The sequence below is a fragment of the Carlito syrichta genome, unplaced genomic scaffold (assembly GCF_000164805.1).
Source record: "Carlito syrichta isolate Samal-C Ts95f unplaced genomic scaffold, Tarsius_syrichta-2.0.1 Scaffold304364, whole genome shotgun sequence".
Lineage (NCBI taxonomy): Eukaryota > Metazoa > Chordata > Mammalia > Primates > Tarsiidae > Carlito > Carlito syrichta.
The window spans coordinates 24,567-50,999 of NW_007248460.1; the positions used below are offsets into that span (position 1 = coordinate 24,567).

Consider the following 26,433-nt stretch of genomic DNA (forward strand, 5'->3'; position numbering starts at 1 on the left):
ATCTGGACTCAAGTCCCAGCTTTACCTGGTCACATGTGGGACTCTGTTTGCTTCACAATTTCCATCCCCTAAAAAAAAAGTGAGAACCCACCTTTTAAAAACTTTGCCATCCACCTCAAAATGATTCTTCGGCGGTCATAGAGAGGCTTCAAGGACCAAGACAAGAGTACGCTATTCATGAGAGTACTTCCCTGAGTCATGAGTGGATGTCACATTTTGTCCCTCAATGTGCTCTCTTTGCTCTCCTCCCTTGCCCTTTTAGAGAGATGGGACCACATAGCCACCACCACAACCAAGAGGCCAGGAGCCACCAGGGCGCCAGTGAATCCATTGGGTAAGGTAGCCACTGTGAGGGGGCAACTAAGGGAGAATCCATGGGGCTCCCTTTGGGCCGGTATCCAAATGAGGTATCTAGAGATTAACTTACGGACTATTGATTTTGTTTTGGGACTCCCTGAAGGAAGAGATTTTGACTTGGCTGATGCCTTAGATGATCGCAATGACCGAGATGGTGGCCGTGGGAAACCGAATGCAGGAGGAGGAGGAGGTAAGTCCCAGCTGGTTGAAACCACTGACCAGCTCTGTAGCTCTTGGTCGGGTTCCAGCTCACTCATGACATCAGCGACATGGCCGCTCTGGGCCTGCCAGAGCTGGGGGCACCTCAAGCCACAGGAGAACCTTCAAGCAGTGGTTCTGAGACTCTTTCGGTCTCAGGACTCCCCAAATCAAGATCTCAGGAGCTTTTGTTTATGGGAGTCACATCTGTCAATATTGCTTGTCGTATCCACTTCTCGATTCAGTTGTGACTTGTCGTTTTGGTTGAAGTATGTGAAGAAAATCCAGCCTCACATTGATGTGTGGTGGGGAAGCAGAGGGATATTTTAATAGACTTTTCAGATTATTGTGGACATTGTTCTTTGATAGGACCCCGGAACTCGACCAGTGGTTGTTTCGTACAGGTTAAGTGCAGCGTGGAATGCGAAACTACATCGGAGAACTCTCCACACTTGGTTCCCTGGGACTCTCTTGTTCACATGGGTCTTTCCCCCATTCCTGGGTTTGTAACATTGCGTGTTGGTCAGTGAAAATATCCAAGTAATGCCACATTTCACTGGGCACAATCAAAAACCACATTTAGTATCATTCCCATGAAACCGTCCCCACAAACTTTATAAAATTAGGGAAGAAAGGAGTAGAAGAAACTAAAACCCAGTTTGTAGCACATTCCACATCAGTCACCAGGTCAGCGTAGGTCAGAACTCTGACCTGCCTCCTACAGTTACTTGGTGCCTACCTGTCCTAGAATCTCGTAGACCCTGTTACAAGAGTATAGTTCCCCTTAACTGCTTTATAGAGCACAATTTGAGCATTGTGAAATGTTAAGTTTTCCATTATCCTTTCAAGTATTTACATATTCTTCCAGTTCCTACGTGCCAGTGAAGCTACTGACATCAGTTGATCCGGAGGACCCTCCTGACATTGGCTGGTCTCCACTTACCCCATCTAGTAAACAACCTCAATTTTCCAGTTCCTCACCCTTCACGATCCCCTTAAAAACGCCAGTCCAGAACTCCATGGGGAGTTGGATTGGAAGTCTCCCCCCAGCCCCTCACTTAGTGCCCTGTGATCATTAAGCTCTTTCTCTGCTGCAAACCCTGCTGTCTTAGTGTGATTGGGCTGTTAATGTTGGTTCTATGGTAACCACCCATCTCATTTGAACAAATCTTTAAGCATTGGAAGCCATTAAACGCACAGTGGTAGATACTGGCTTTTCAGAATTCTAATTTTTACTTGAAATCTTATTGGCAACATATGCCATCAGTGGGTTTTATTGAATTGACGAGCTTATTTTGTTCATTTACGAGGGAAGTTCTGCCAGATATTCAAGTTGGCCAAACCATAGTTTATCCATCATTCATTCTGTCTAGTAAAAGTGGTCTTCATGAACCAAAGTGGCTAATTCAACTTAGAACTGGAACAGTCACACAGTGCTTTTGTGAGTCAGCTATAGTTCTTTAGAGTGCAACAGAAATGCTTCATCACACAGAATATTAAGAGCTGTGTACTCAATAGTTGAGCTATAATGAAATTAATTATTTTTCTGCTTCCTCATATTAGTTTTCTGTTGCTGCATAACAAGTTATCAGAAACTCAGCAAGCTACGGCAATTTTGTTAGCTCACAATTTCCTTTGGTTTTCTGCTCAGGGTCTTATACACTTGCAGTCAAGGTGTTGGCCGGAGCTAGGGTCTCGTCTGAGGTTGGGTCATCTTTCAAACTCATGTGGCTGTTGACAGAGTACATTTCCTTGCGGCTGTAGAAATGATGGCTGCTTGCTTCTTCAAGACCGGCGAGAGAGAGAGAGAGAGAGAGAGAGAGAGAGAGAGAGAGAGAGACTCTCACTCTGTTGCCTCTCCTGTTTAAACCTGCTTTTAAAAACGATAGTCTCCCTTTTGATTAATGCAAAGTCAGACTGATTTGTTTCTTACGGGTTAAGTGTAATGGGGAATATGAAACCACATCAGAGAACTCTCCACACTTGGTTCCATGGGGCTTTCTTGTCGAAATGGGTCTTTTGCCCATTCATGGTTTGCCCAGACTGATTTGGTTTCTTAATTACATCTGCAAAATCCCATGACCTTTGGCCTGTAATATAACTTAGTTGCAGGAGTGGTAGCCGTCCTGTTCATGGGTCCTCTCACGCTCAGAGTGATGGATCTTTCTGTAGGGCTTGTACACCAGTGGGAGGAGCACCCGAAGGCCCTCTTACCATTTCATCAAGGATGGTCGGTCTCAAGTGGAACTGGCGATCGTTTTCTGTGAATGTTGGGGAGCATTAACATATGTTTCTTGCGGCTGAAATTTGTTTCGTGTCATTGAAATGTGTATTTTCTTTCCCCTAGGTTTTTCAGACAAGGATCTTGAAGACTTATTGGAGGGTGGCGACTACAAACCTGACAAGGGTAAAGGTAAGAGCATTGGTTTGTCTAAAGACGTACCTTATCCTGGTTAAAAAGGGGATTCTGCAGCAACCAGATTAATTTTTGAGCCTCTAGGAAACGAGAGGTAGTTCCCAGACATCCCTGCTTGCAAGTTGGGGTTCATTTGGAATGACGTGTAGCTCAAAGGGGCGGGTGGGTTTTTAAGCCAACTTGGAAAAGCCACACATTCCCCTGATGTTCCTTAAGCCAAGGTACCGTTTGGGTGACTGCTTCTATGCCAGCAGAAGCCTTTTTGCCGAGGTAGCACCAAGGATAGTAACCAAGGGCCAGGGGCACTGAGAACAGCCCTTTCGACCCCGGGAACCTGTCTCACTTGCTGCGTCAGCTTATTTTGTGTTGTATAAAATAGCTAGAAAGAAAATAGGTCCACTTGTGTACCTAATCCTGAGTTGTACCCCAGATCTATAAAATAAAATAAAGTAAAAGAAAGAAAATAAGTTTATTTGGCGCATAGTTCTGCCGACTGTACAAGAAGCACTGTGCCAACATCTGCTTCTGGTGAGGCCTCAGGAAGCTTCTACTCATCGTAGAAGAAGGAGGAGGAGCAGGCATACCGTGGTGAGAGTGAAAAGCAAGAGACGGAAGAGGCATACCAGGTTCTTTTTAACGATCAGTTCTGATGCTAACAACTAGAGTTAGGGCTCACTCGTGACCATGAGAATCAAGAAGGGCACCAAGCCATTCATGAGGGATCTGCCCCCGTGACCCTTAGCCCTCCCACTAAGTCCCACCTCCGACACTGGGGAGCACACTTCCACATGAAACTTGGAGGGGACAGACATTGCAAGTATACCTCTTGGGATGGGGAAAGCAAAACTTCTCTTGACAAGCCTTTTTAAGAGACCCCTAACAAGTCAGATCTCGTTTCAAATACCATTTTCTTTTGAAATGGTGCTCACAAGAAGTTGTAAAAAACAGTTCAGGAGAGTTCCTGTATACTCTTCACCCAGCTTTCCCTGACGCTGAAGTCTAAGATAACCATAGTCCATTGTCGAACCCAGGAACTTGACTTTGGCAAAATACCGTTAAGTCAAGTATAGACCTTGTTTCGGGGGCTTCCGGGATGGTTTGGCCGTAGACCACAGAGATTGTTGAGATGTCATCAGATTTCACCTACACTTAGATGCATGTGGGTGGGTGGGCGTGGGTGTGTCTATATAATGTCATCCCATCTGTCGATTTGAGTAAGGATCATCACCACAAAGAAACTCCGTCACATACCCCTGAATAGTCATGCCTTCCCCAAGGCCAGATACCTTTAGTTCCCTCCAAACGACCAAAGATTTAACCCTTTTATCATAGTATACATCCAGATCTAGAGGGACTATTAGCCAGACTTGGTGATGTGGCAAAACAAGTTAGTGTTGTAACCTGCTGTGATTGTAATTTGTGGTTGTGACCTGTTGTGAGAGCGACAGGTTACGATGGTAAGTTGTGATGGTTGTCACTCTGGTTGTAACCTGCTGCGAAAACCAGTTGTTATGGTGGAAGGTTGCTGTTTTGCCAAGTTATAAGTGTGACAAGTTATGGGTGTATCTGGCCGTAGCCCCAGTCCCCTTCCCACAGTCTTGGCTATGGTACTAGCATTTACTCCTTTCTCATAAAAACAGTGTGTCTTTCCTAGGGGAACAGTTTTGTCTTTTGATTAAGGAATACCCTAGTCAAATTTATCCTTCAAAACACCTTCCTAGACGGTGTCATCTCTAGCAAAAAGCCCTAAAAGCTTCTAAATGAAATTCACAGGTGTCAGGAGAACATGGAACATTTAAAGGGCAAACCCAGCAAATGAGCCAATTACTCCTAGGTGATAAATGATATTTCCAGATGGCGAGAGGAGGCCATGGCTCGTGTGTAAGCACGCACATGAATAAAAGTCTGAGTGACTTGGCAGGGGCTTTTCCTTATTAAAAGTACATGTTTTAGCGGGAAAGAAGCGTTAGGAAAGTCTTTAATTAGGCTCATATTTGAACTTCTCTTGTAAAGAATAATCAATTGTTGGTTTAAGTGATACCTTCTGTCATGATAGGTGTCAGGAAAAGAAGATCAAGGAGGTCCCGGCAAAAAACGACAAGTGTGAGACCGAAATGTGGTTGTGATAAGCACACAATGGGCTTTTCAGACATGTCCTTTACACAAAAATATGTTAATGCCATGGGTGTATTAACACCGCATTTCGAATACGCTGTGATCTTCGGTGTAAAGAGAATCCTAATTAATGCATTTTCCAGCCTTGGGTCTCAGAGATTCAGCCATGCTTGTATGGTTTCGAAATAATGTTATCAGTTATGGATTTTTTTCCTCAAGAAAGCATTTCTTTTGCTGACGTTGTAGGAGCTCCGTATTGTGTCTGTAGGTGACAGTGGCAGAGTTTTGTTAGCAGGTCCTACTGTTTCTCTAACGGGGTGACTTGTAAGCCTTTCTCCTCCAATTTGTCCAGGCTAAACTAATCAGCCCACATTTCTGCCAATGACCTCTTCCTTTCCCTAGCTCTTTTTTTTTTTTTTTTTGGTCAGGGTCTCGCTCTGTCATCCAGGCTCAAGTACAGTAGCATGATCATGATTCACTGCAACCTCAACCTCCTGGGCTTAGGCGATCCTCCTGCCTCAGCCTCTCAAGTAGCTGGGACTATGTTATGTGCCAACACAGCCAGATAATTTTAAAAATTTTTTTTGAAGAGCCTAGGTTTTGCTGTGTTGTCTACGCTGGTCTTGGACTCCTGGGCCCAAGTGATCTTCCCACCTCGGACGCTCAAAGAGCTGGGATTGCAGGTGTGAGCCACTGCACTCGGACTGAGTGTCTCTTCTTATAAGGATCCCAGTTCTATCATGAGAGTTCTACCCTCATGACCTAATGACCTCCCAAAGACCAAACTTCCTAATACCATCACATTGGAAGTTAGGATTTCAACACATGAACTCGGGGGAAGGGATACAGATGTTCAATATATAGTGTCATATATACACATGTATCTATAATTATTTCGGTATTTAACCATCACTAGGTACACGAACCTAAACATGACTTCATACTTGTGTCTCGAGCTGCAATCCAGTGTCAAAAGGAGCCTTCTGGTCTTCCTTCCTTCCTTTCTTCTATCTTTCCTCTCTGACAGTGAGAAATCTGTCTCTTGCCATCTGTTACCTGTTTCCTTTCCTACTTAATTCAGTATCAGAAGCGTGAACCTACACCCCCGCGAGAAACAAGTTGACCCAAGTGGAGGCCAGCATTTATGTTCATTTTCTTTTGTCTGTGCCTTACAGTTTCCAGTCCAAATACTGTTTTCCAAGGTTACTCAGGGCGGTTCCTTTCCCCCCTCATCCGTTCAGGACAGTGATGCCCCATATTTGTAGATGCAGCCAGATGCATTTGGTCAGTCTGCATTGCATCCTGGGATTCCCCCACTTGCCTAGGTGATGTTGTGTTGTGTTCTTTTGCTTGCAGATATTGAAGTTCACTCTCTGTGACACACAGTTCTTTGGGTTTTGACAGGTGCACGGAGTCATGTGTTCACTTCCCAAAGTACCTTCGCCACGTAAGGTCTTCTGTCCGTCCCCTCAGGAGGCAGTCATTCCCTCCCCCCTCACCCTGAATCTCTTTTCTATTAGTGCAGCGACTGCTCTACTTACCTTCCCTACAGTTTTGCCTTACCCAGAATGCCATGTAACTGGAGTCATACAGCGTATAGCCCTTTCACACTGGCTTCTTTCACTTAGTTTCATCCATTCATTTATTTATTTAAGTGTCTCACTCCATCACCCAGGCTGGAGTGCAGTGGCACGCTCACAGCCACCACAGCCCTGACCCGCTGGGCTTAGGCTATCCTTCCACCTCAGCCTTCCAAGTAGCTAGAACCACAGGCGCATGCCACCATGCCCAGCTAAGTTTTTGATTTATTGTAGAGATGAGGCCTCGTTAAGTTGCCCAGGTTGGTCTCGAACCCCTGGGCTCAGGCAATCCTCTCATCTCTGCCTTCCAAAGTGCTGGGATTACAGGTGTGAGCCACCACACCTGGCAGCAATATACATTTAAAGTCTTTCCATGTTTTTTCATAGCTTGATCATTTTGTTTCTTTTTAGCACTGAATAATACTCCATTTTATGGATGTACCACTGTTTGTTTACCCATTTACCTGCTGTCGGACATGTTGCTTGCTTCCAGTTTGGGGTGAATATGAATAAAGGTAGACTGGTGGCTCATGCCTGTAATCCCAGCACTTTCGGAGGCCAAGATGGGAGGATCCCCCCACCTTTTTTTTTGAGTCAGAAATTCACTCTGTTGTCCAGGCTGGCATGCAGTGGCACACTCATAACTACCACAGCTTCATCCTACTCGGCTCAGGCAATCCTTCAGCTTCAGCCTTCCACGTTGGAATCACAGGTGTGCGCCACCATGTCCGGCTAATTTTTTGATTTATTATAGAGACGAGGCCTGGCTATGTTGCCCAGGATGGACACAATGAATATCCCTTGAGGGCAGGAGTTTAAGACCAGTCCGGTCAACATAGTTAAGACCCTGTCTCTGTTAAAATATATATGCATGAATAAAGGTACTATAAACATTTTGGAACATTACACGCAGGTTTCGATGTAGACATACATTTTCACTTCACTTCGGTAAATACCTAGGTGTATAACTGCTGGGTCGTATGCCAAGTCTGTGTTTAACTTTATCAGACAGCTTGTCATTCTCATGAGCAACAATTGGTTTTGTCAGCTTTTGGGATTTGGGACATTCTAACAGGTATGTGTGGTATCTTGTTATTTTCATTTGTACTTCCCTACTGAGGAATGATCTTGAGTGCCTTTTTATTTTCCTGTTTTATATTCCTGTGGGTGAAGTCTCTTCAGACGTTTCTCCCATTTTCAAGTTGGGATGGTGCTCTTATGGTTGACTTTTATGAGTTCTGTATATCATCAGGATACAAGTCCTTTATCAAGTATATGACTTTGCAAGTATTCTCTCCCCATCTGTGGCTGGACTTTTCCTTTTCTTTGTAGTGTTGTTTGTAGAGCAGATTTATTTTTCATTAAGTTCAGCTTATCAATTTTTTCTTTTCTGGATCATGCTTTGATGTTTAAGAACTCCTGAGAGCTTGAGGACTTGTTGGCCTGTGTCTTCTAAGAGTTTTATAGTTTTGGTGCTTACATTTAAGTCTTTGCTCTGTTTTCAGTTAATTTATATATGGTATGAGGTAGGGGTCCAACTTTATTCTTTTTTTAAAAAATTTATTTATTTATTTAGATTAGAAAACATAGTTTGTTTAGAACATAAATTAAAGCAAGAAAGAGGAGATTCACCTCCCCAAGGTAGGGGAGGGAGCCAAAGCTTAAGAAACCATGGCCTGCTGGGCTCGGTGGCTCAGCCTGTCATCCCGCGCCTTTGGGAGGCTGAGGTGAGTGGATTGCCTGAGCCTGCGGGTTCGAGACCCGCCTGGGCAAGTTGGCGAGACCTCACCTCTACAATAAATCAAAAAATCAGCCGGGCGTGGTAGTGCGTGCCCGTAATTTCAGCTACTCGGAAGGCTGAGGCGGAAGGATTGCCAGAGCCCAGCGGGTCGAGGCTTTGGTGGCCGGGAGCGGCCACTGCACTCCAGTCTGGGCGACAGAGTGAGACTCCAACTCAAAAAAAAAAAAAAAGAAAAGAAAAAAAAGAAACCATGGCCTGACCATAGTTCAAAGAGCACATGGCCACACCATAGCTCAGCAAGGCAATGGCTGCAATGACCTAAATTTATTTTATTTTAAAGATGTGGGGTACAATTCAGGATCAGGTATATAAGTGGTCATTGTACAGTTTGGGCCTCCTTTGGTTCCCACTTTGGTTTGAGATCAGGTACCCTTATTAATATTATGCGACCCCTGCCCCTGGCAATTTCTGGCTACTGCCAATCCCTTTTTTACGGCATTATGGTAAAATTTCAGGGTCCGCTCATGAGTGAGAACATATGGTACTCTGCTCTTTGTTTCTGTGAGAGATCACTGAGTATGATCGACTCTAAATCTATCCAAGTTACTGCAGAGTCCATAATTCTGTTCTTCTTTATGTCTGCGTAATATTCTATCATGTATATGTACCACATTTTAAAAAATCCAGTCTAGTTTTGCTGGACAGCATGGTTGGCTCCATGTTTTTGCTATTGTAAATACTGCTGCAATAAACGTGTGTGGGTATCTTTTTTGTAGCATGAATTAAGTTCCTTCAGGTATATTTCCCAACTTTATTCTTTTACTATGAATATTCAGTTGTCCTGGCGCCATTTGTTGACAAAACTATCCTGTCCCTCATTGAATTGTCTTGGTTCTTTTGTGGAAAACTAATTGACCATAAATGTAAGATTTTATTTCTGGACACTCATTCTGCTCTCTTGATCTCTATGCTTGTCCTTCCGACAATACCAGACTGTCTGCTGGGCATGTGTTTAGCTTCAGGGCAACCAGGGCGATATAGAGTTGACCAGGCTTTCAGTGGTTGTCTCACCTCACTGTTAATTCCCTAGCTCGTTGACTGGCGCCTGCTGGCTTACCTGCTGGCTTACCTGGTCACTTACCTAGCCACCAAGATCCCCGGGTTAACTGACGGTGCCTCGGGTCAAATAAGTCTCCTTTGGCAGCTGCAACAGTTTCTGGTTTTGGCTGGGTTGAATGCTCTGCCTGACCTGGGGGAAGGGGACTTGAGAGTAGCCATGGGCACAAATGTCACAGACTCAAACTGTTCTCTCACTAGAACAAAGTGAGTTTTCTGAAACGGCTGTGTTTGACATTTTGTCCAGGTTTGTAGTTGTTTTTTGAGGAGAGGATTTGCTGATCTCCTCACTATCTCATGTCACAGGGCCTCTCCCCTGTTCTCATTTGCATCTGGAATATTCTTTCTCTTTACCTCCCCTCAAACCTAGGCTTTCATCACCTCCCCTGGGGATGACCAGGTAAGAGGTTGAGGGTGGTTAGGGTCAGGGTCAACGTGGTAGCCTTAACCTCTCCACTGGTCTCCTTGCTCCAGCTTTTCCTTCATGCAGCTGCTAGAGAGAACCATCGAGAACATGAATCTGATGCCTTCGCTCCTCTGTTGAAAACGGCTGTGGAATTATGAAAAGACAAACAGCCTGGTCAAAGCAAAGAGCGTAGGACTTACGCAAATACTTCACAAAGTAACTTACATGATGTTAAAAATCATTATTCTTTGAGAAAATGCAGATTAAAACCACAATGAGATGCCACAACACACTGTCAGAATAGCTAAATTTGTTTGTTATTTTATCTTATTTTATTTATAGTCAGGGTCTCACTCTGTCACCCAGGCTAGAGTGCAGTGGCATGATCACAGCTCACCAAAGCCTTGACCTCCTAGGCTCAGGCGAGCCTTACAGCTACCTCAGCCTCCCAAGTACTTGGGACTACAGGTGGGTGCCATCATGGCTGGCTAATTTTTTTGTTGTTGTTAGAGATGAGATCTCACTACATTGCCCTGCCTGGTCTCAAACTCCTAGGCTCAAGCAGTCCTCCCTGCCTCAACCTCCCAAAGTGCTGGGATTATAGGCATGAGCCACTGCATCCGGCCAGAGTAGCTAAAATCAAAAGGACTGACAGTATCAAATGATGAGGATGGAGAATGACTGAAACTCAAGCCTTGTTGGTTGGGATGTAAAGTTTCCTATAAGGCTGAACATAGACCTCTATCTAGTGAGCCAGCAATTTCATTCCCTATTCAAGAGAAGTGAGAAATATGTTCCCTAAAAAAGACTTATAAGAGAATGCTCATAGCAGCTTGATTTATAATAGCAAAATAAAAAGCAGAAATAAAACCTGGAGCCAGGCTCGGTGGCTCAGCCTATACTTCCAGCACTTTGGGAGGCCGAGGCAAGTGGATTGCCTGAGCGCGCGAGCCCGAGACCAGCCTGGGCAACTTGATGAGACCTCGTCTCTCCACTAAATCAAAAATTAGCGGGGCATGGTAGTGCACACCTGTAGTTCTGGCTCCTTGGAAGGCTGAGGCGGAAGGATTGCCTGAACCCAGCAAGTCGACCCTGGGCTAGCCGTGAGTGTGCCACTGCACTCCAGCCTGGGCGACGGAGTGACTGCAAATTGAAATAAATAAATAAGTAAATAAAAAGGAATAAAACTGGAAACCCCCACATATTGATAGGACAATGGATAGACAAACTGTCACATTCGTAGTATCTTCATACAGTGGAATGTGTTACACACATAACAGCGTAGGAAAATGTCCGAACCATTATGCTGAGTAAAAAAAGCCGATGGAAAAAAGAGTATATATCATATGAGTCCAATCTTGAAGTTCAACTACCAGAAAAATGAACCTGTAATGATACAAATGAAATAGGTCGATGGCTGCCGGGGTTAGAGTGTAGATAGGGTTGACTGGGCAGGGGTGGGAGGGGACTTTGTCCTGTATCTCAATTGTGTTTCATAGTTGTGTACATCTGTCAAAACCTGTCCACTGGTACATGGGAGATTTATGTGTTTCACTGTATATGAACTTGACCTTAAAAAAGGAAGCATGAGCAAATGTGCAACCAGGTATTAGCAGGTTGGAGTGTACTGACATCTATAACTTTGAAAGGCATCACCAAAAGATCATCGAGAGAAATATGGCAGAAATCTGATCAAGCAAATGATGCCAGATGTTAATTACAAATCCAGGTGGTGGGAAATAGCATTAACCGTGCAGAGTTTGTTGTTGTTGTTGTTGTTTGTTTTTTTTTGTTTGTTTTTTTTGAGTTGGCGTCTCACTTTGTCGCCCAGGCTGGAGTGCAGTGGCACACTCATGGCTGTCCCCACGTCAACCTGCTGGGCTCTGGCGATCCTTCCAAGGAGCCGGGACTACAGGCACGTGCTACCATGCCTGGCTAATTTTTTGATTTATTGTAGAGACGAGGTCTCGCCAAGTTGCCCGGGCTGGTCTCGAACCTGCAGGCTCAGGAAATCCACTCGCCTTGGCCTCCCAAACTGCTGGGATTACAGACTTGAGCCACCGCGCCTGGCCTACTGCGCAGAGTTAAATTTTTTTATGTTTGAAATTTTTCTTAATTAGATGTTGGCCACAAAAATTAAAGAAGCAGTAACAAGAACAACCAAAGCGTCTTTGAAGTTCCCCACTGCCTACGAGCTAACATGGTCTTTTCGCCCTAGATCACCAGGTTTCTGTCACCTCCAAACATGCAAAAAGACCGGTAGGTGCACACACGCTGGGGCCTGCACACGGCGGTCCTCTGTCTACACCGCCTGCTTTCCACCGTGTGAATTCCCACCCATCCTCCAGCAGGTGCCAAGCTACTCATCCCTCGAGATCCCCCCCTCTTGGGAGCCCTTGGGAGGCCCCTTACCGCATTGTGGCCCTGTGACACAACTTTCGTCTCCTCCCTCTGGGCTCTGTCACCCCACTGGTACAGGATGAGCATCTATCCTTCCGGACCACAGCGGGTCGCCATTACCCTTTTTTGCTCCTGCTAGATGCAACTTCCTGTGCAGCCCTGACACCCTGGTGAAAGTTTGCTTGAAATGAGGAAGACCGTGGACCTAATACCTGATGATCCTTTGGGCCACATTAGTGAGGGGACCGTGGCATGACATGCTTTCTCCCGAACCCCAAAGGGGGTGAGGAAGCCCAGGGCCCCGCAACGTAGCTGCTGGGCATATGCCCTCTCACCAGTAGGCAGCTCTGTGTCTGATCTCTAAGCCCCGCTTTTCCCCAGGTGAGCTCTGGGCAACTCATTTGAGAAGGGAGAGGGAAGAGGGGGAAAAACAGGAAGCTTCCCTGTGGCCCCAGGCTGTGTCCTCTTAACTACCTGGAACACACAGGATGCTGGAGTACTTTTCTTGCCGGTCACCTAGCAGAGGCGGCCCTGATCTTCCCTGGCTTCTTGCATCTGTTCTCAGTTGGAGAAGCACTTTGAGTGGGCAGCCATGTTGGCCAGAAAACTCTTGAGAAATGACACGAGGAACCGCGTGGGGATGACAGCACTTCTCTTGTGCCCCGCAAGAGCCACTCTGGGGCAGTATTTACCTCTCGGCTCGAGCTCGGGCTGGGTGTATTCCCCTCTCCCTCGTTCCCTCTCGACCTCTCCTGAAGCCCTCTGCGTTTGCTCAAAGCTTGGGCTTTGGTGACCAGCCCTATCAAGTGGCACTGCGTGGAGCCGTGGGTGGTAGGAACGGGTGGTGGTGCTTTCTTCTGCTCCAAGTACACACCCTCCGTGCAGCACAGGGAACACCATGAAGAGATGGGTCTCCTTCAAGGTCAAACCATGCAGGGGTTCCCTGCACGGGCTCTTTTCTCTGGCTTGCCACCTCGCCCACATGCTGGACGCACTTGGGTCGACACTGCTGGCCATAACTCCAGTGGGCTCACAGGGCCACACACTGCCTAATTTTTCTCAATGAGAGCCAAAAAATTTATTTTGAAAATGTTAGAAGTCAAACGGAACACTTTTTAACCCCTAGAGGGCAAATTTCAAAGGCCAAAAGCGTGTCGTTCTTAAAAACAGAGGCAAGAATCAAAACCCCTCCTTCTGAGGAGGTAGGAACATTCTGTTTTGTGTCTGGGTCACACACACCTGGAGATGGCCCCAGGGTGAGGCATGGCCACTTTCACCTGTAGTTTGCAGGGCTGAGGGCGCTATCACTGACTAGGGACAGATGGCGACTGTAACCTCTATGCTAGTTCTCCCCAGAAGGAGCCTGTAGCCTCGTCTTCCTCACTGGGTGTTTCACAGGCCACTTCTTGTGCACACCCACCTGAGGGGCCCAGGGCCAGTGGCTGCTTCCTGTCTCTGAACTGCCATGTTTTGGTTTCTCTTGTAATAACCTGCATGGAAACTGTGCCCAGGTCTCTGCTCACTCTCCACTTGTGACCTCCTGCCTTCCAGCATCTTCCAAGCCCTCCAGGCTGCCTATTGAGTCTTACTTTTTTTTTTTGGAGTCAGGGTCTCACTTTGTCACCCAGGCTGGAGTGCAATAGCATGATCATGGGTTACTGTAGCCTTGACCTCCTGGGCTTAGGCGATCCTGCTACTTCAGCTTCCCAAGTAGCTGGTACTAGAAGTATGTACCACCACACCTGCCTAATTTTTTTTGATTTGTTTTGTTTTTGGTAGAGATGAGGTCTTGCTTTGTTGCCCAGGTGGAATCTTCCCATTTTTTGAATTGTGGTGAAATATACGTAACAAAATTGACCCGCTGAGCCATTTTTAAGTACATATACGGTGTTTTGCAGTCACCACCACCATCCATTTCTAGAACGTTTTCATCTTCCCACACAGAAATGTTTCTCCCTACTGAGTCTTGAAGAAAACATTTCTCATTTTTTCTGTATTTACAGTCATTGCCTTCAAGTATCTGGGGGCCATCATAATCCCTTACTGTTATGGACTGAATGTCTGTGTCCCCTCCAAAAAACTCATATATTGAAATTCTAACCTCCAATGGGATACATTGGGAGGCGGGCCTTTGGGGGGTGATTAGAGAGAGGTCCTGACAGTGGGGACCTCAAGATTCCTCTCTTCTATGGAGCCCTTTCCATATTCTCTTCAGCTTTTATAACATGGAAGGAAATCAGATGTTTCAGGTGCTCATTTAGTCCCTTAGATTTCCCCACCCCTCCACCACACACCCGGGAGCGCGGCGTGAACATGGCTTTCTCCTGGGTGACCTCCTTGCTGGTATCTTGGGAGCTCGACATAAGACAGTGGGGCTTCTAGGGCTCCGTATCAGATTGACAGGGTACCCATCATGGTATCCAGAGGGGTGGGCGTCCTCATCCCTTCAGTGGGGACTGGGCGAGATAGGGCCTTGGAAACTTTCTGGAACAGTGAGGTGCGCTGTCTCTAGTGGCTGGCCTTGGCAGCTGTGTTTTGGCAGATGTTTTTTCAGTTCAGTTTGACTTGGTAACTATGGGTCATTTGCAGCAATTTTCCTTTCTTTATTCATTTTTCAAAACTTATTTTTATTTTGTACTTCTGCTGCCACTGGTTTTTTTTTGTTGTTGTTGTTCATGAAAATATGTTTTAAAAATATCCCAAAGCTCTAGCTGTGTCTACCAGAAGTCTAAAACACTACCAGCGGTCCTTAAATGTGTGAACATCTCCCCCTAGCGGTTCCACGTTGAATCTTCCTGCTGTTAGCTGGTGACCAAGTGTAACAATGAGCCCAGGCTGTGCTGTCAGAGAGGGACCTCTCCGTGGTGTGGCCCTGTGGGACTCCAGGCTGACGTGTGTGTGTGTGTGTGTGCGCGCGCGCGCGCGTGCATTCAGACCTAATAAAGGGAGAACCTGCCAGTGACCCGTGAAATCACCTCTTTGCTATGGGAAAGAGAGGTGGAGAGGTTTACATGGGGCTTACCTATCGAAAAATTTTAAAAGCATATGAAAAATACTTGTTTCACCATCCAGAAAGAATCACTAGTAATGCTTGAGACTATGTGCTTGGAATACTTTTTTCTGTGCAAAAGTACACATTTGTAAATATCTGTGTCTTTTTTTTTGAGATGAGTCCTCACTCTGCCGCCCAGGCTGGAGTACAGTGGCATGATCGTGGCTCTCCACAGCTTCGACCTCTTGGCCTCAGGTGATCCTTCCACCTCAGCCTCCTGAGTAGCCTGGACTGCAAGCACACACCATCACACCTGGGCTGATGTTTTGTTTTTTTATAGCGGTGAGGTCTTGCTATGTTGCCCAGGCTAGTCTCAAACTCCTGGGCTCAAGCAATCCTCTCACCTCAGCCTACCAAAATGCTGGGATTGCAGGCATGAGCCACCGCACCTGGCTGTCTTAAAAAAAAAAAAAAAAAAAAAAGATCATGCTATCCTAAACCATTTTAAAAATTTTTTTATTATAAAGATGTCAGGTACAATTCAGGGGTAGGTATATAAACATTGATCATGCAGGTACCCTTGTTGATGAGATATGCCCCTCCCTCTCCTAGCAGTTTCTCTCAACTGCCAGTCTCTGCCCTCCCTCCCCTGACATTTTCCCACTAATGCCAGTCGCTTTCTTATAGCATTATAATCATTCAAGGTCCGCTTATGAATGAGAACATATGGAACTCTGCCTAAATCATTTTTTTATTCAATAAAAACTCTGAATATGGATCTTGATCATTAGAGTAGTCTTTTTTTTGGGGGGGGGTCGAAGTCTCACTCTGTCACCCAGGCTGCAGTGCAGTGGCATGTTCACAGCCACTGCAGCCTCGACCGGCTGGGCTCAGGTGATTCTTCTGCCTCAGCCTTCCAAGTAGCTGGAACTACAGGCATGCGCCATCAAGCCTGGCTAATTTTTTTGATGAGATCTCGCCAAGTTGCCCATGCTGGTCTTGCACCCCATGGACTCAGGCAATCTTCTCATTATTGCCTCCCAAAGTGCTGGGATTACAAGTGTGAGCCACCGTGCCCAGCCTGAGTATTCCTCTTTTTAAAAGATTTCAGGTAGTTCTTTATTATTTATTAATTAAATTAAATTAACTAATTAATATTTTGGAGTCAGAGCCCCACTATGTTGCCTGGACTGGAGTGCAGTGGCACGATCACAGCTCACTGTAGCCTCAACCTCCTGGGCTCAGACGATCCTTCCGCCTCAGCCTCTCAAGTAACTGTGGGACTACAGGAACACGCCATCGTGCCCTGTTGTTTTTTTAATTTTGAATTCTTTGTAGAGATGAGGTCACCCATGTTGTCCAGGCTGGTCTCAAACTCCTGGGCTCAAGTGATTCTCCCACCTCGGTCTCCGAAAGGACTGGGATTACAGGCCTGAGCCACTATGCCCGGCCAAAAAGAGACTTTGTTTTTTCAGAGCAGTTCTTGATCCATAGCAAAATTGAGAGGAAGGTACAGGATTTCCCATCCCCCTGTCCCCACTCAGGCATGGCCCACATGGTGTCATTCTTACAGCCCACGGACCACATCCCCCAGATTCTGATCGGTGCAGGAGATGTCAGAGCCCACTGCCTCAAGTATCCAGGGCGGTCTTCCCTAAGAGCCTAGGGCCCTGGGCATCGTCTCTCTCTCTGTAAAGGATCCTGCCACAAGCACTTACTCTGAGAATCGAGAGATGAATTCAAGCCAACCTGCAGCGGTGCCTGTTGTTTGTCAGGTTGAGGAAAGTGTACGCATGCATATACACCTGTTTTGCTCACACGGTTCTAGTGCATGTGTAGCTTGATGTGACCATCACCCTGGTGGAGATTCAGAACAGTCCGTCACCCTAATGATCCTCCCACTGCCCATTTGTAGCTGCAGCCAAGTCCCTCCCTCCCCGCCCTCAGTAGCCCATCAGCTTTCATGGACTCTCCAACTCTCCGATACTTCAAAGCCTTTTGTGTTTCAAAACAGTGGATGAGGGATGATTGTGAGTCTTTGTTTATGTTCCAAGAACAACAACAACTGTCGTTGGGACAGTGAATATACAGGGTCACCTGGTGGTGCCATTGTGAGCCAGCCTCTCCCAGCACTGCCCCTTACCCCCGACCTCTGTTCCTCCCCTGTGTGGTGGGGGTCCCACTGGAGGGCACGAGATAAAATACAATCCTGCGCCTGAGGACCTGGGACACAAGGAGTGAGCTGCCATCGTAATCTCCAAAGTTCCTCCTTGATGCCTGGGCTGTGTCGGCAGTCTGCATAAGATAGCAGGCCTCATTTGAGTCACATGGAAGCCCACGGGTGCCTCGCTGGTTGGGGCCGGCACTGCCATCCACCCCTCTGCAGCCGACCCTGAGCTGGTGACTGGTCGCCAGTCACAGCAGACACTAAGCTTTTGTCTCTTCTCCAGGTGATGGCCGGTATGGCAGCAACGATGACCCTGGGTCTGGTGAGTTTCTGAGTCTCGAGACTCCTGTCTTTCCCCTGAATGCTTCCCATGGAGAATCAGGAGGCCTGCCGCGGAGGGGCATAGCCATTTAAAGATTCCGAGGAGGGGGCCCGGGGGTGCCATTTCCTTGTCTGCCTTCCAAGCTTCTCAACAGGGAAGTCCCTGAGGAAACGAGAAGCTCTCGGCAGATCCCAGGGGCACTGCATTGTCGTCGCAGTGCCTTAGGTCTGAGTGGCGAGGCCCGAGGCGCCGGCTCCGGGGCAGTGGGTGTCCCAGGGGGCTTAGGCTGGTGCCACAGGAGAGGCAACCTCCCCAGCCGCTCCCTGCACTGCTCTGGTTCTGACCCCACCTCTCTTCGTTTCTCCTCCTTCTCCCTGGCACAGGCATGGTGGCAGAAACGGGCACCATAGCCGGGGTGGCCAGCGCCCTGGCCATGGCCCTCATTGGTGCCGTCTCCAGCTATATCTCCTACCAGCAGAAGAAGTTCTGCTTCAGCATCCAGCGTAAGTGCAGCCACCGCTCCTGGGTCTTTGGAGGGGCGGGGCGGGACGGGTCCGCATCCCTCCGGCAGCCTGCCCGAGACCAGCTCCAGCCCACGAGCAGACTTCCTGGGACACGGGTGGAGGCTGCAGTTTTGGAAATCCTCGGAGACAGGTCCCGGCCAAACAGAAGTGAAAACCGGCCCGCAAGAGTGGATGGGGCTGGGCCGAGTGACTTTGACCTTCCAAGGGCCACAGCTCCCAGAGGCTGATTCTGTACAAACAGAGCTCAGGGACCATTGTGATGTTTCCTTCCCGTGGAACGAGAGGGCCCCTGGGCTGCATCTATGGCCGGGGATCTCATGAAGGACCCCTCCCATGCTGCTGGTTTTCTTGGAAGCAGAAGGTGGCGGTCTCTGAGATCTGCAAAACGTGGCCCTTCACATTCTGAGAAGTCACTGCCTCGTATCCCTGCTGCTGCCCTCATGAGTTTTAAACCACGGACGCATGAGTCATTCTAAAGAAGTAGGAAGGAGAATGGAGTGTGGTTGTGTGCCCCCTTGCTGTGGGAGAGTTTTAAAGATAGGTCGCTTTCGTCTTATGCTCTAGCCGTGAGTCTGGAAGCTGTGGGTAAACTGAGTAGTTGCAAATGGAATCCTGTGTTAGTCGATGGATGCCCCATGCCAGGCAGCCCTGTGGGGGTGCTGTGAAGGGGGCCAGAGGACCAGGTGCTGGGAAGCTTAGGAACACCCCCTGCAAGGCTTCCCTACCCTCGCTAGAAACATCAGGTACGTTTTGCCTTGATTTTTGGCCACTTCCTCGTCTAGGTGATTTGGGAGGCAAGGAAAGGGACTGCCATTCTGGGCTTGGTTCGTAGCAACGTAGTAGTTGGAAGCACTTCAGACAAAGCGGCCCACAGCCTGGGACGAGCAGGGTTCACCAGCAAGGTTTGTCAAACGGGCACTCTTGTCCAGGACAGCTGTGTGTATTTCCTGAGACTGCTGACGCCAAGAAACACCAACCGAGTGACTTCAAACTCCAGAAATGTATTCTCTCTCGGTTCCAGAGGCTGGAAGTCTGAAGTCAAGACGCCAGCAGGGTCACACTCTTTGCAGAGGTTCTGTGTCTCAAGATCCTCGATTACATCCGCCAAGACCCTGTTCCCAAATAAGGTCACATTCACAGGTTCCAGGGATGAGAATGCAGACAGATCTTTTGGGGGGGCACCATTTGTCACACTGTAGCATCAACGCTCTACGTACAGTGAGACACACAGTCCACAATTGCCAGATACAGAGGGTGCCAAAAAATGTATGCACTTTTAAGAAAGGAAGAGTATTACAGTTTTAATAATTGAATACGAGTCCACATTTGACTTCTTGCTGTACGAGGCCTCCTGGATCTTCCAGTGTGCACGTCACACATAGGATCATGCGTCTCAAACGCCTCACGCGTGCGTGCGGTTGCTAGACGTGTTAGAGGTTCTGTTGCATGCTCACGCCTCCATTGTCGTGCTTCCACGACGTTCTTGCATTTCAAATGCCACTTCCAAATGGTCTTGCGCCCCTCGAAAAACAACTGTGCTTCCGCAATTTTCTTTGTCCGGCCTGTCGCCTGGTGACACCAGCCTTCATCTGATTAACGCCATCTTTTGAGCGAGCGTCATACTATACATTGCTACGGTAGTTCAAGTCAACTCCCAAAAGTAATACATCCATAGCATCTCTTAAAATATGTACGTGTTTTGGCACCCCAGTATATGCCCTTTACAAAGCTAGCCAGGGTGGCTTATAGGCCAGTGATGACTTTGAGTCTTTCAAAAACATGCTGATGGCCGGGCACAGTGGCTCACGCCTCTAAAATCAGCACTTTAGGAGGTAGAAGCGGGAGGATCACCTGAGGCCAAGAGTTCAAGACCAGCCTGGGCAACATAGTGAGACCTCATTTCTACAAAATATAAAACAAAAAGTGAGCCAGGTGTGGTGGCACATGCCTGTCATCCCAGCTACTTGGGAGGTGGAGATGGAATAATTAAGGAGTTTGAGGCTACAGTGAGCTATGATCATGCCACGGCACTCCAGCCTGGGTGACAGAATGAGACCCTGTCTCTGGAAAATAAAAATAATTTTAAATATTTAAAAAGGAAACTGTTTCAGGCTGAGTAAGGACAGTGTCCCAGATGTCGCACACTGAAAGCCCACCAGCTGTTGCCTCTCTTGGGGCCCCTGATTATCGGTAGAAAGCCCAGTGCTATACCTAGGTCTGACTGGGGCAAGGGCATGGATGGGAAAGAAGGCTTGGGCCGAGCAGACAGAGTGGCTGGGCTGGGCCCTCCCCTGCTGGATCCTCAGTTTCTCCATCAATGGCATCTTGGCTTTCTTCCTGCTCTGACCAAACAGAAGGCCAGAGACTGGCTTCAGGCCAACCAGGCATCAGTAGAATAAGCACGTGACTGTATCTGGCTGTCTCTGTGCGGGCACTAAGGACAAAGGAAGGTACATGATTTTCACACTTGTTCCCTGAGAGGAACAGATGCGACGTTTTGCAAATTGGATCAGCAGCAAAGCAGGACAGCCCGTGGGGCCTCACCCGCCCGCAGCGAATCTTGGACTTCGCCGCCATCCCCTTCGGCCTGCCTCCTCCTAGCCCCTCCCATGTGGCTGTCTCCCCAAGCTAGGCTGGCCATCCTGCTGGGTCCTTCTGTCCCCCCACCTCATATCAGTGCATTCCCCAGTCCTGGGACTTGTGCCATCTGCTTAGGTCTCTTGAGACAGGGCTCGCTGTTACCACTGCCATGCCCCCTCCCGGCCAGGGCCAAGGTCTTCTCATCTTCCATCTAGAAGTTTCCATCAACCTTTTGCCTGTCCCAGCCTCCCCCACAATTCACCCTCCTCCAGAGGGACCTGTTTAAAAATGCCTGGACCTCTCTAAGGTCCCAGCCCCTGAGCTTGGCATTCCAAGCCCTTCGGAGTTGTGCCCTCCCGACCTCCACAGGGTCTCCCAGCGCCCCCTGCTGTTGCCTCTGGGGCTGGATGGAGCCAGCTGCTTCCGTGTCTGATTATCCTCCACCATCACTCTCTGAGGGGCTCGGTGTGATTCACCCACTGATGTGTCCCTAGCACCTGCTCATACTAGAATCGGGAGCAGTCCCGTGGACAATGGTGGACAGCTAAACCCGGAGCGCAGAGTCAGCCTGTCACCACTGTGGGATGGCGCCCCAGGGAGATGGCCGGTGGATGCCGGGAGGGCCTGTACCCACCACTGTGGCCCTCAGGGGCGCTCAGTGTCTGCCGCCTCCAGAGGGGCCCATGCTTTGGGGGCCTCTTGGGCTCCCCCGCCTTTGCTCTCAGTGCCCAAGCCAGTGCCTCCCATGAAAAGCCCTCGTGGTCTGCTGCTGAGAGCCAAGGTCTTACTCCAGGTCTAAGTTTTGTGTCTTGCCTTCAGATGCGGCAGAAGGTCAAGGTAACAATGGACTCCGACTTACTTGTTTTCCTTACGCTTTGGCTTTGGCCTTGACACCTCCTCATCTGCCCCACCCCCATCACCACTTTCTCTCCTCTCCATTCTTCCTCTCCGCAGGCACTCACTGACTTGTCTGTGACTGCAACCATCTTTGGCTTTCCCTGACGCCACCTGCCAGACCCTCTGTCCCCAGGCCGGGTGTGTGCGGGATGAGGTACTGGGCTAAGGACTCAAGTGCCCACTGTTGGTCATGCCTGGGGGGCAGGCACAGGACAGGCATCTGGACGCTCAGGTGCACTTCCTGTCCCACCTGCCAGCGGGGAACTCCCTGGGCAGCTTCCACTGGGTCTGTCACCTGCCCTGCTCTGCGTGGGGCCAGCCACACCTCCCAAAGAGCGAGGCCCGCACTCCCCACAGGCCCAGTCGGCTTCTACCTCGAGCCCAGCCGACACCAGGGCTGGCAGGTGGCAGGCTAACTCCTCCAGACTGTGACCCTGCAGGCCGCGATGGTGGCATGGCTCGTGCTGGTGCCTGGTGGGCCGGGTAGAACCATAGCTTTCTAGACCCCTGACTATCCAGGGACAAGGCATGGACTCTTAGCCCGCCCCAGGCAGCAGCAGGGTGGGGTCACTCCAGGTTCTTGAACGATGGCCCTTGCTGGCAAAAAGAGGGTGCTTGGGGCCCCAGATCGCTGCTGGGAGTAGGTGTGGAGAAGGCCCAGATGACTGACTGGACCGGAGCAGCTTGGGTGGGGACAGCAGTTATTCCTGCTGCCACGGTTAACCAGCTGGCCTCCAGGCAGGTGTTGCCGGGAAGGCCACCTGCTGGCAGTGGGCTTTGCTGGCATCTCCACGGTGAGCCCCACTCAGCCATCTGCCCCCTCCCTGTCTGCATCCATCAGGCCTTCCTGCGGCACTTGGCTTCCTCTGCCTCCCTGGCCCCTGGGCCACAAGTGAGCCCGTGCCCTCTGGCACCCCCCGCTGCCCTATGGGGATGGGACGTGAGGATGATGAGAACTCCTGTGTTCCCAGACAGACAGTCTTCATCTGGCTATTCCGGTGGCCCAGGACTCAGAGTTCACTGCGGGAGCCGGCCTTTTTCTCCTGTGGCAGAGGGCTCGGCCAGGAGTTCTTGGTCGCAGTGGGGACCCTTGGCTCCGCGTTCATCACTAACGCTGTCCTTTGCCTCTTACAGAGGGTCTCAATGCAGACTATGTGAAGGGGGAGAACTTGGAAGCTGTTGTGTGCGAGGAGCCCCAAGGTGAGGACATCTTGGTCACTGTCCCTTGCTGAAGGTCCCCTAGTCGGTGGCCCCAGCACTGAGTAGAACTGGGCCAGGGAAGCACAGGTGTCTGCTTCTAGAATGTCCAACCAGAGCAAAAGGCTGCTCTGAGCAGCTCGCCTCCCGGTGTCATGAGACCAGGGACACTGAGATGATGGCCAGGACCACTGGTACCATACCTGGCACTGTTGCTGCCCACCTCTGCCCCGTTGGCACAAACAGAGGCATTCTGGATGAATCTGGACAGTGCCACAAGGAAGCTTTTAATCCAGACCTATAACCTTGTATTGTCATTATTATTTTTTGAGTCGAGGTCTCACTCTGTCACCCAGGTTGGAGTGCAGTGGTGAAATCATGGCTCACCCCAGCTGCGACCTCCTGGGTTCAGGCGATCCGCCCTCCTCAGCCTCCCAAGTAGCTAGGGAATACAGACATGTGCCACCACACCCAGCTAATTTTTGGATCTTGTGTACAAGCACAGTCTCACTATATTTCCCATGCTGGTCTTGAATTCCAGGGCTCAAGTGATTCTCCTGCCTCACCCTCCCAAAGTGCTAGAATTATAGGCGTGAGCCACTGTGCCTGGCTGCTTTTTTTTTTTTTTTTTGAGTTGGAGTCTCACTCTGTCGCTCAGACTGGAGTGCAGCGGCCGCTCCCGGCCACCGCAGCCTCGACCTGCTGGGCTCCGGCGATCCTTCTGCCTCAGCCTTCCATGTAGCTGGAACTAAGGCGCGCGCTACCACACCCAGCTAATTTTTTGATTTTATTGTAGAGATGAGGTCTCACCAAGTTGCCCAGTCGGGTCTCGAACCCGCGGGCTCAGGCAATCCACTCACCTCAGCCTCCCGAAGTGCTGGGATTACAGGCTGATCCACCGAGCCCGGCTTTATAAATATTTTTTTAATTGTTTTTTTCTTTTTTTTTTTTTTGAGTTGAAGTCTTACTCTGTTGCCCAGACTGGAGTGCAGTGGCCGCTCCCGGCCACCGCAGCCTCGACCTGCTGGGCTCCGGCGACCCTTCTGCCTCAGCCTTTCGAGCAACCGGAATTACAGAGTGAGACTCCAACTCAAAAAAAAAAAAAAGCTTTTTGTTTACAAATTTTTTGTACAGATGGGGTCTATGTTGCCCAAGCTGGTCTTGGAACGCCTGTCCTTAAGTGATCCTCCTGTCTTGGCTTCCAAAATGTTGGGATTACAGAAGTGAGCCTCCACGCCTGGCCGACCAGTGACCTTTTAATTTGGAAATTGCCAACAGCAAGAGGGAGCTTGGTTAATACCCTGGCCCTATTATCAAAAGCTCTGCCCTCGTCCTCCCTCTTCTGAGGCTGCATGAGGTCAGGCCGATGGCCTGGAGTGGCAGCTGCTCAAAGCAGACACGACCTGTGGCCCCGGAATGCCAGAGGAGGCCAGGAAAGGCTTGCTCAGGCCAGACCAGCACAGGCATGGAGGCTAGAATGCCCAGGGCAACAGTTGTGGGGATAGGGCCTGCAAGACCAGGACGGGCTTGGCCCACGTGGTGTGTAATGGTGAGCCGAGTGCCCCAAGTCACTAGTTATTTGGCAGTGCTGCGCTGCATGAACTAAGATAGGCCTGGACCTGGTGTGGTGATCACACCTGTCATCCCAGCACTTTGGGAAGCCAAGGTAGAAGGATCACTTGAGCCCAAGAGTTCGAGACCAGCCCGGGCAACATAGCGAGACCTTGTGTCTACACAAAACTTTTTATTGTTGTTGGTTGGTTGTTTGTTTTTAGTTGAGTCTCACTCCGTGGCCCAGGCTGGAGTACAGTGGCACGTTCATGGCCACTCCAGCATTGACCTGTTGGGCTCCAGTGATCCTTCCGCCTCAGCCTTCCAAGTAGCCAGAACTACAGGTGTGTGCTACCATGCCCAGCTAATTTTTAAAAAAAATTATTGTAGAAACGAGGTCTCGCCAAGTGCCCGGGCTGGTCTCAAACTCGCAGCCTCAGGCAATCCACTTGCCTCAGCCTCCCAAAGTGCTGGGATTACAGGCTGAACCACCGAGCCCGGCCTATACAAAACTGTTTTAAAAATTAGCCAGGCTTGATGGCACATGCCTGTAGTCTCAGCTTCTTGGGAGGCTGAGGCAGGAGGGCTGCCTGAGCCCAGGAGGTTGAGGCTATGGGGACCCCGACTCTAAATAAATAAATGAATTCATTCACTAATCCCTGGATTCAAATGTGAAAAACCAGATTCCACAGTATTCACTACCATGAGTTTTACTACCATTAGTTGCTATTGGATAAGCATCTATGTGGGCCAGGTACCATGCTGAGTGCTTTATTTAAAATAACCCTTCCGAGGTCTGGTACAGTGGTTCATACCTGTAGGCCCAGCATTTTGGGAGGCCAAGGTAGGAGGATTGCTTGAGGCCGGGAGTTTGAGACCAGCCTGGGCAACATAGCGAGACTCCATCTCGACAAAAGATGAAAAAGGTTAGCTGGGTGTGGTGGCATGTGCCTATAGTACCAGCTACTCAGAAGGCTGAGGGTGAAGGATGGTCTGAGCCCAGGAGGTCAAGGCTGCAGTGAGCCATGTTCATGCCACTGCACTCCTGCCCGGGTGACACAGTGAGAGCTTGACTTGGAAAAATAAAAGTTTTTCCAGCAACCCTGCCAGGAGCATTCCCACTTTCCAGATGGGGACATGGAGGCTGAGCTCTTTCCAGGGCCTGTCCAGCTTCCTCCTCCTCTCCCCCTTGACCCACACAGAACTGCTTCCAGGCCCAGGACGGTCCTGACTGGGTACAGGGCATGGGCCCCGGAGGGAGGGTTGCCCAGAATGGGCTGAGCTCCCCAGCTCCTGGACGGGACCCAAGGAACCCGATTGTGTTCCCAGAGGGGGTTGGCGGTGTGTTTACTCCTCCCATGCAGGGCAGAGCTGAGTCCCTTCTGACGGCCTCTTCTTTCCGTAGTGAAATACTCAGCGCTGCACACACAGTCTGCAGAGCCGCCCCCGGCCGAGCCGGCCCAGATCTGATGGCTCCATTCAGCGCAGGAACACCCATGCGGTGCCACTGCTTGTCACCGGCTCCTGTTTTCGTTTGGACCCACAGCTGTTGTGCTGCTCTCTCGATGTCATTGGCTCCTTGTTGGTCTGCATTTTCCATGAGCTCTGGGCGTCCCTGAGTTTGGGGCCCACCGTGCCTGGGACCTGGTGCTGGAATTCAAGAGCCGGCTCTGGCGAAAAAGCCAGCCCCAGCCTGGGAGCTCCTGGACCAGCGGTCCCCCAAAGCTGTCTCCCAACTCACTGAGCACGGGGTAGGGGGAGATAGAGACGGTGACGGGGGTGGGGGGAGAGAGGATGCTGGTGTGATGAAGATGGAGAACATTTATGTTTAGGGGACAAGAATTTCCAAGGGCAGTGTGATGCCCTTGCACGCT

The 26,433-nt window shown here is 49.4% G+C and overlaps 1 protein-coding gene across 1 annotated transcript; it reads left to right on the forward strand.

Annotated features, from left to right (window-relative positions):
- Window positions 1–262: 262 nt before the first annotated feature.
- On the forward strand, window positions 263–26,433 carry CD99L2 (CD99 molecule like 2; the record flags this gene model as incomplete). Its single annotated transcript, XM_008059794.1, has 8 exons — window positions 263–334; window positions 461–547; window positions 2,903–2,968; window positions 17,772–17,810; window positions 18,194–18,313; window positions 21,734–21,751; window positions 22,946–23,011; window positions 25,965–26,433. Coding segments are annotated over 8 exons (533 nt in total), but the record flags the coding sequence as incomplete, so codon positions are not given.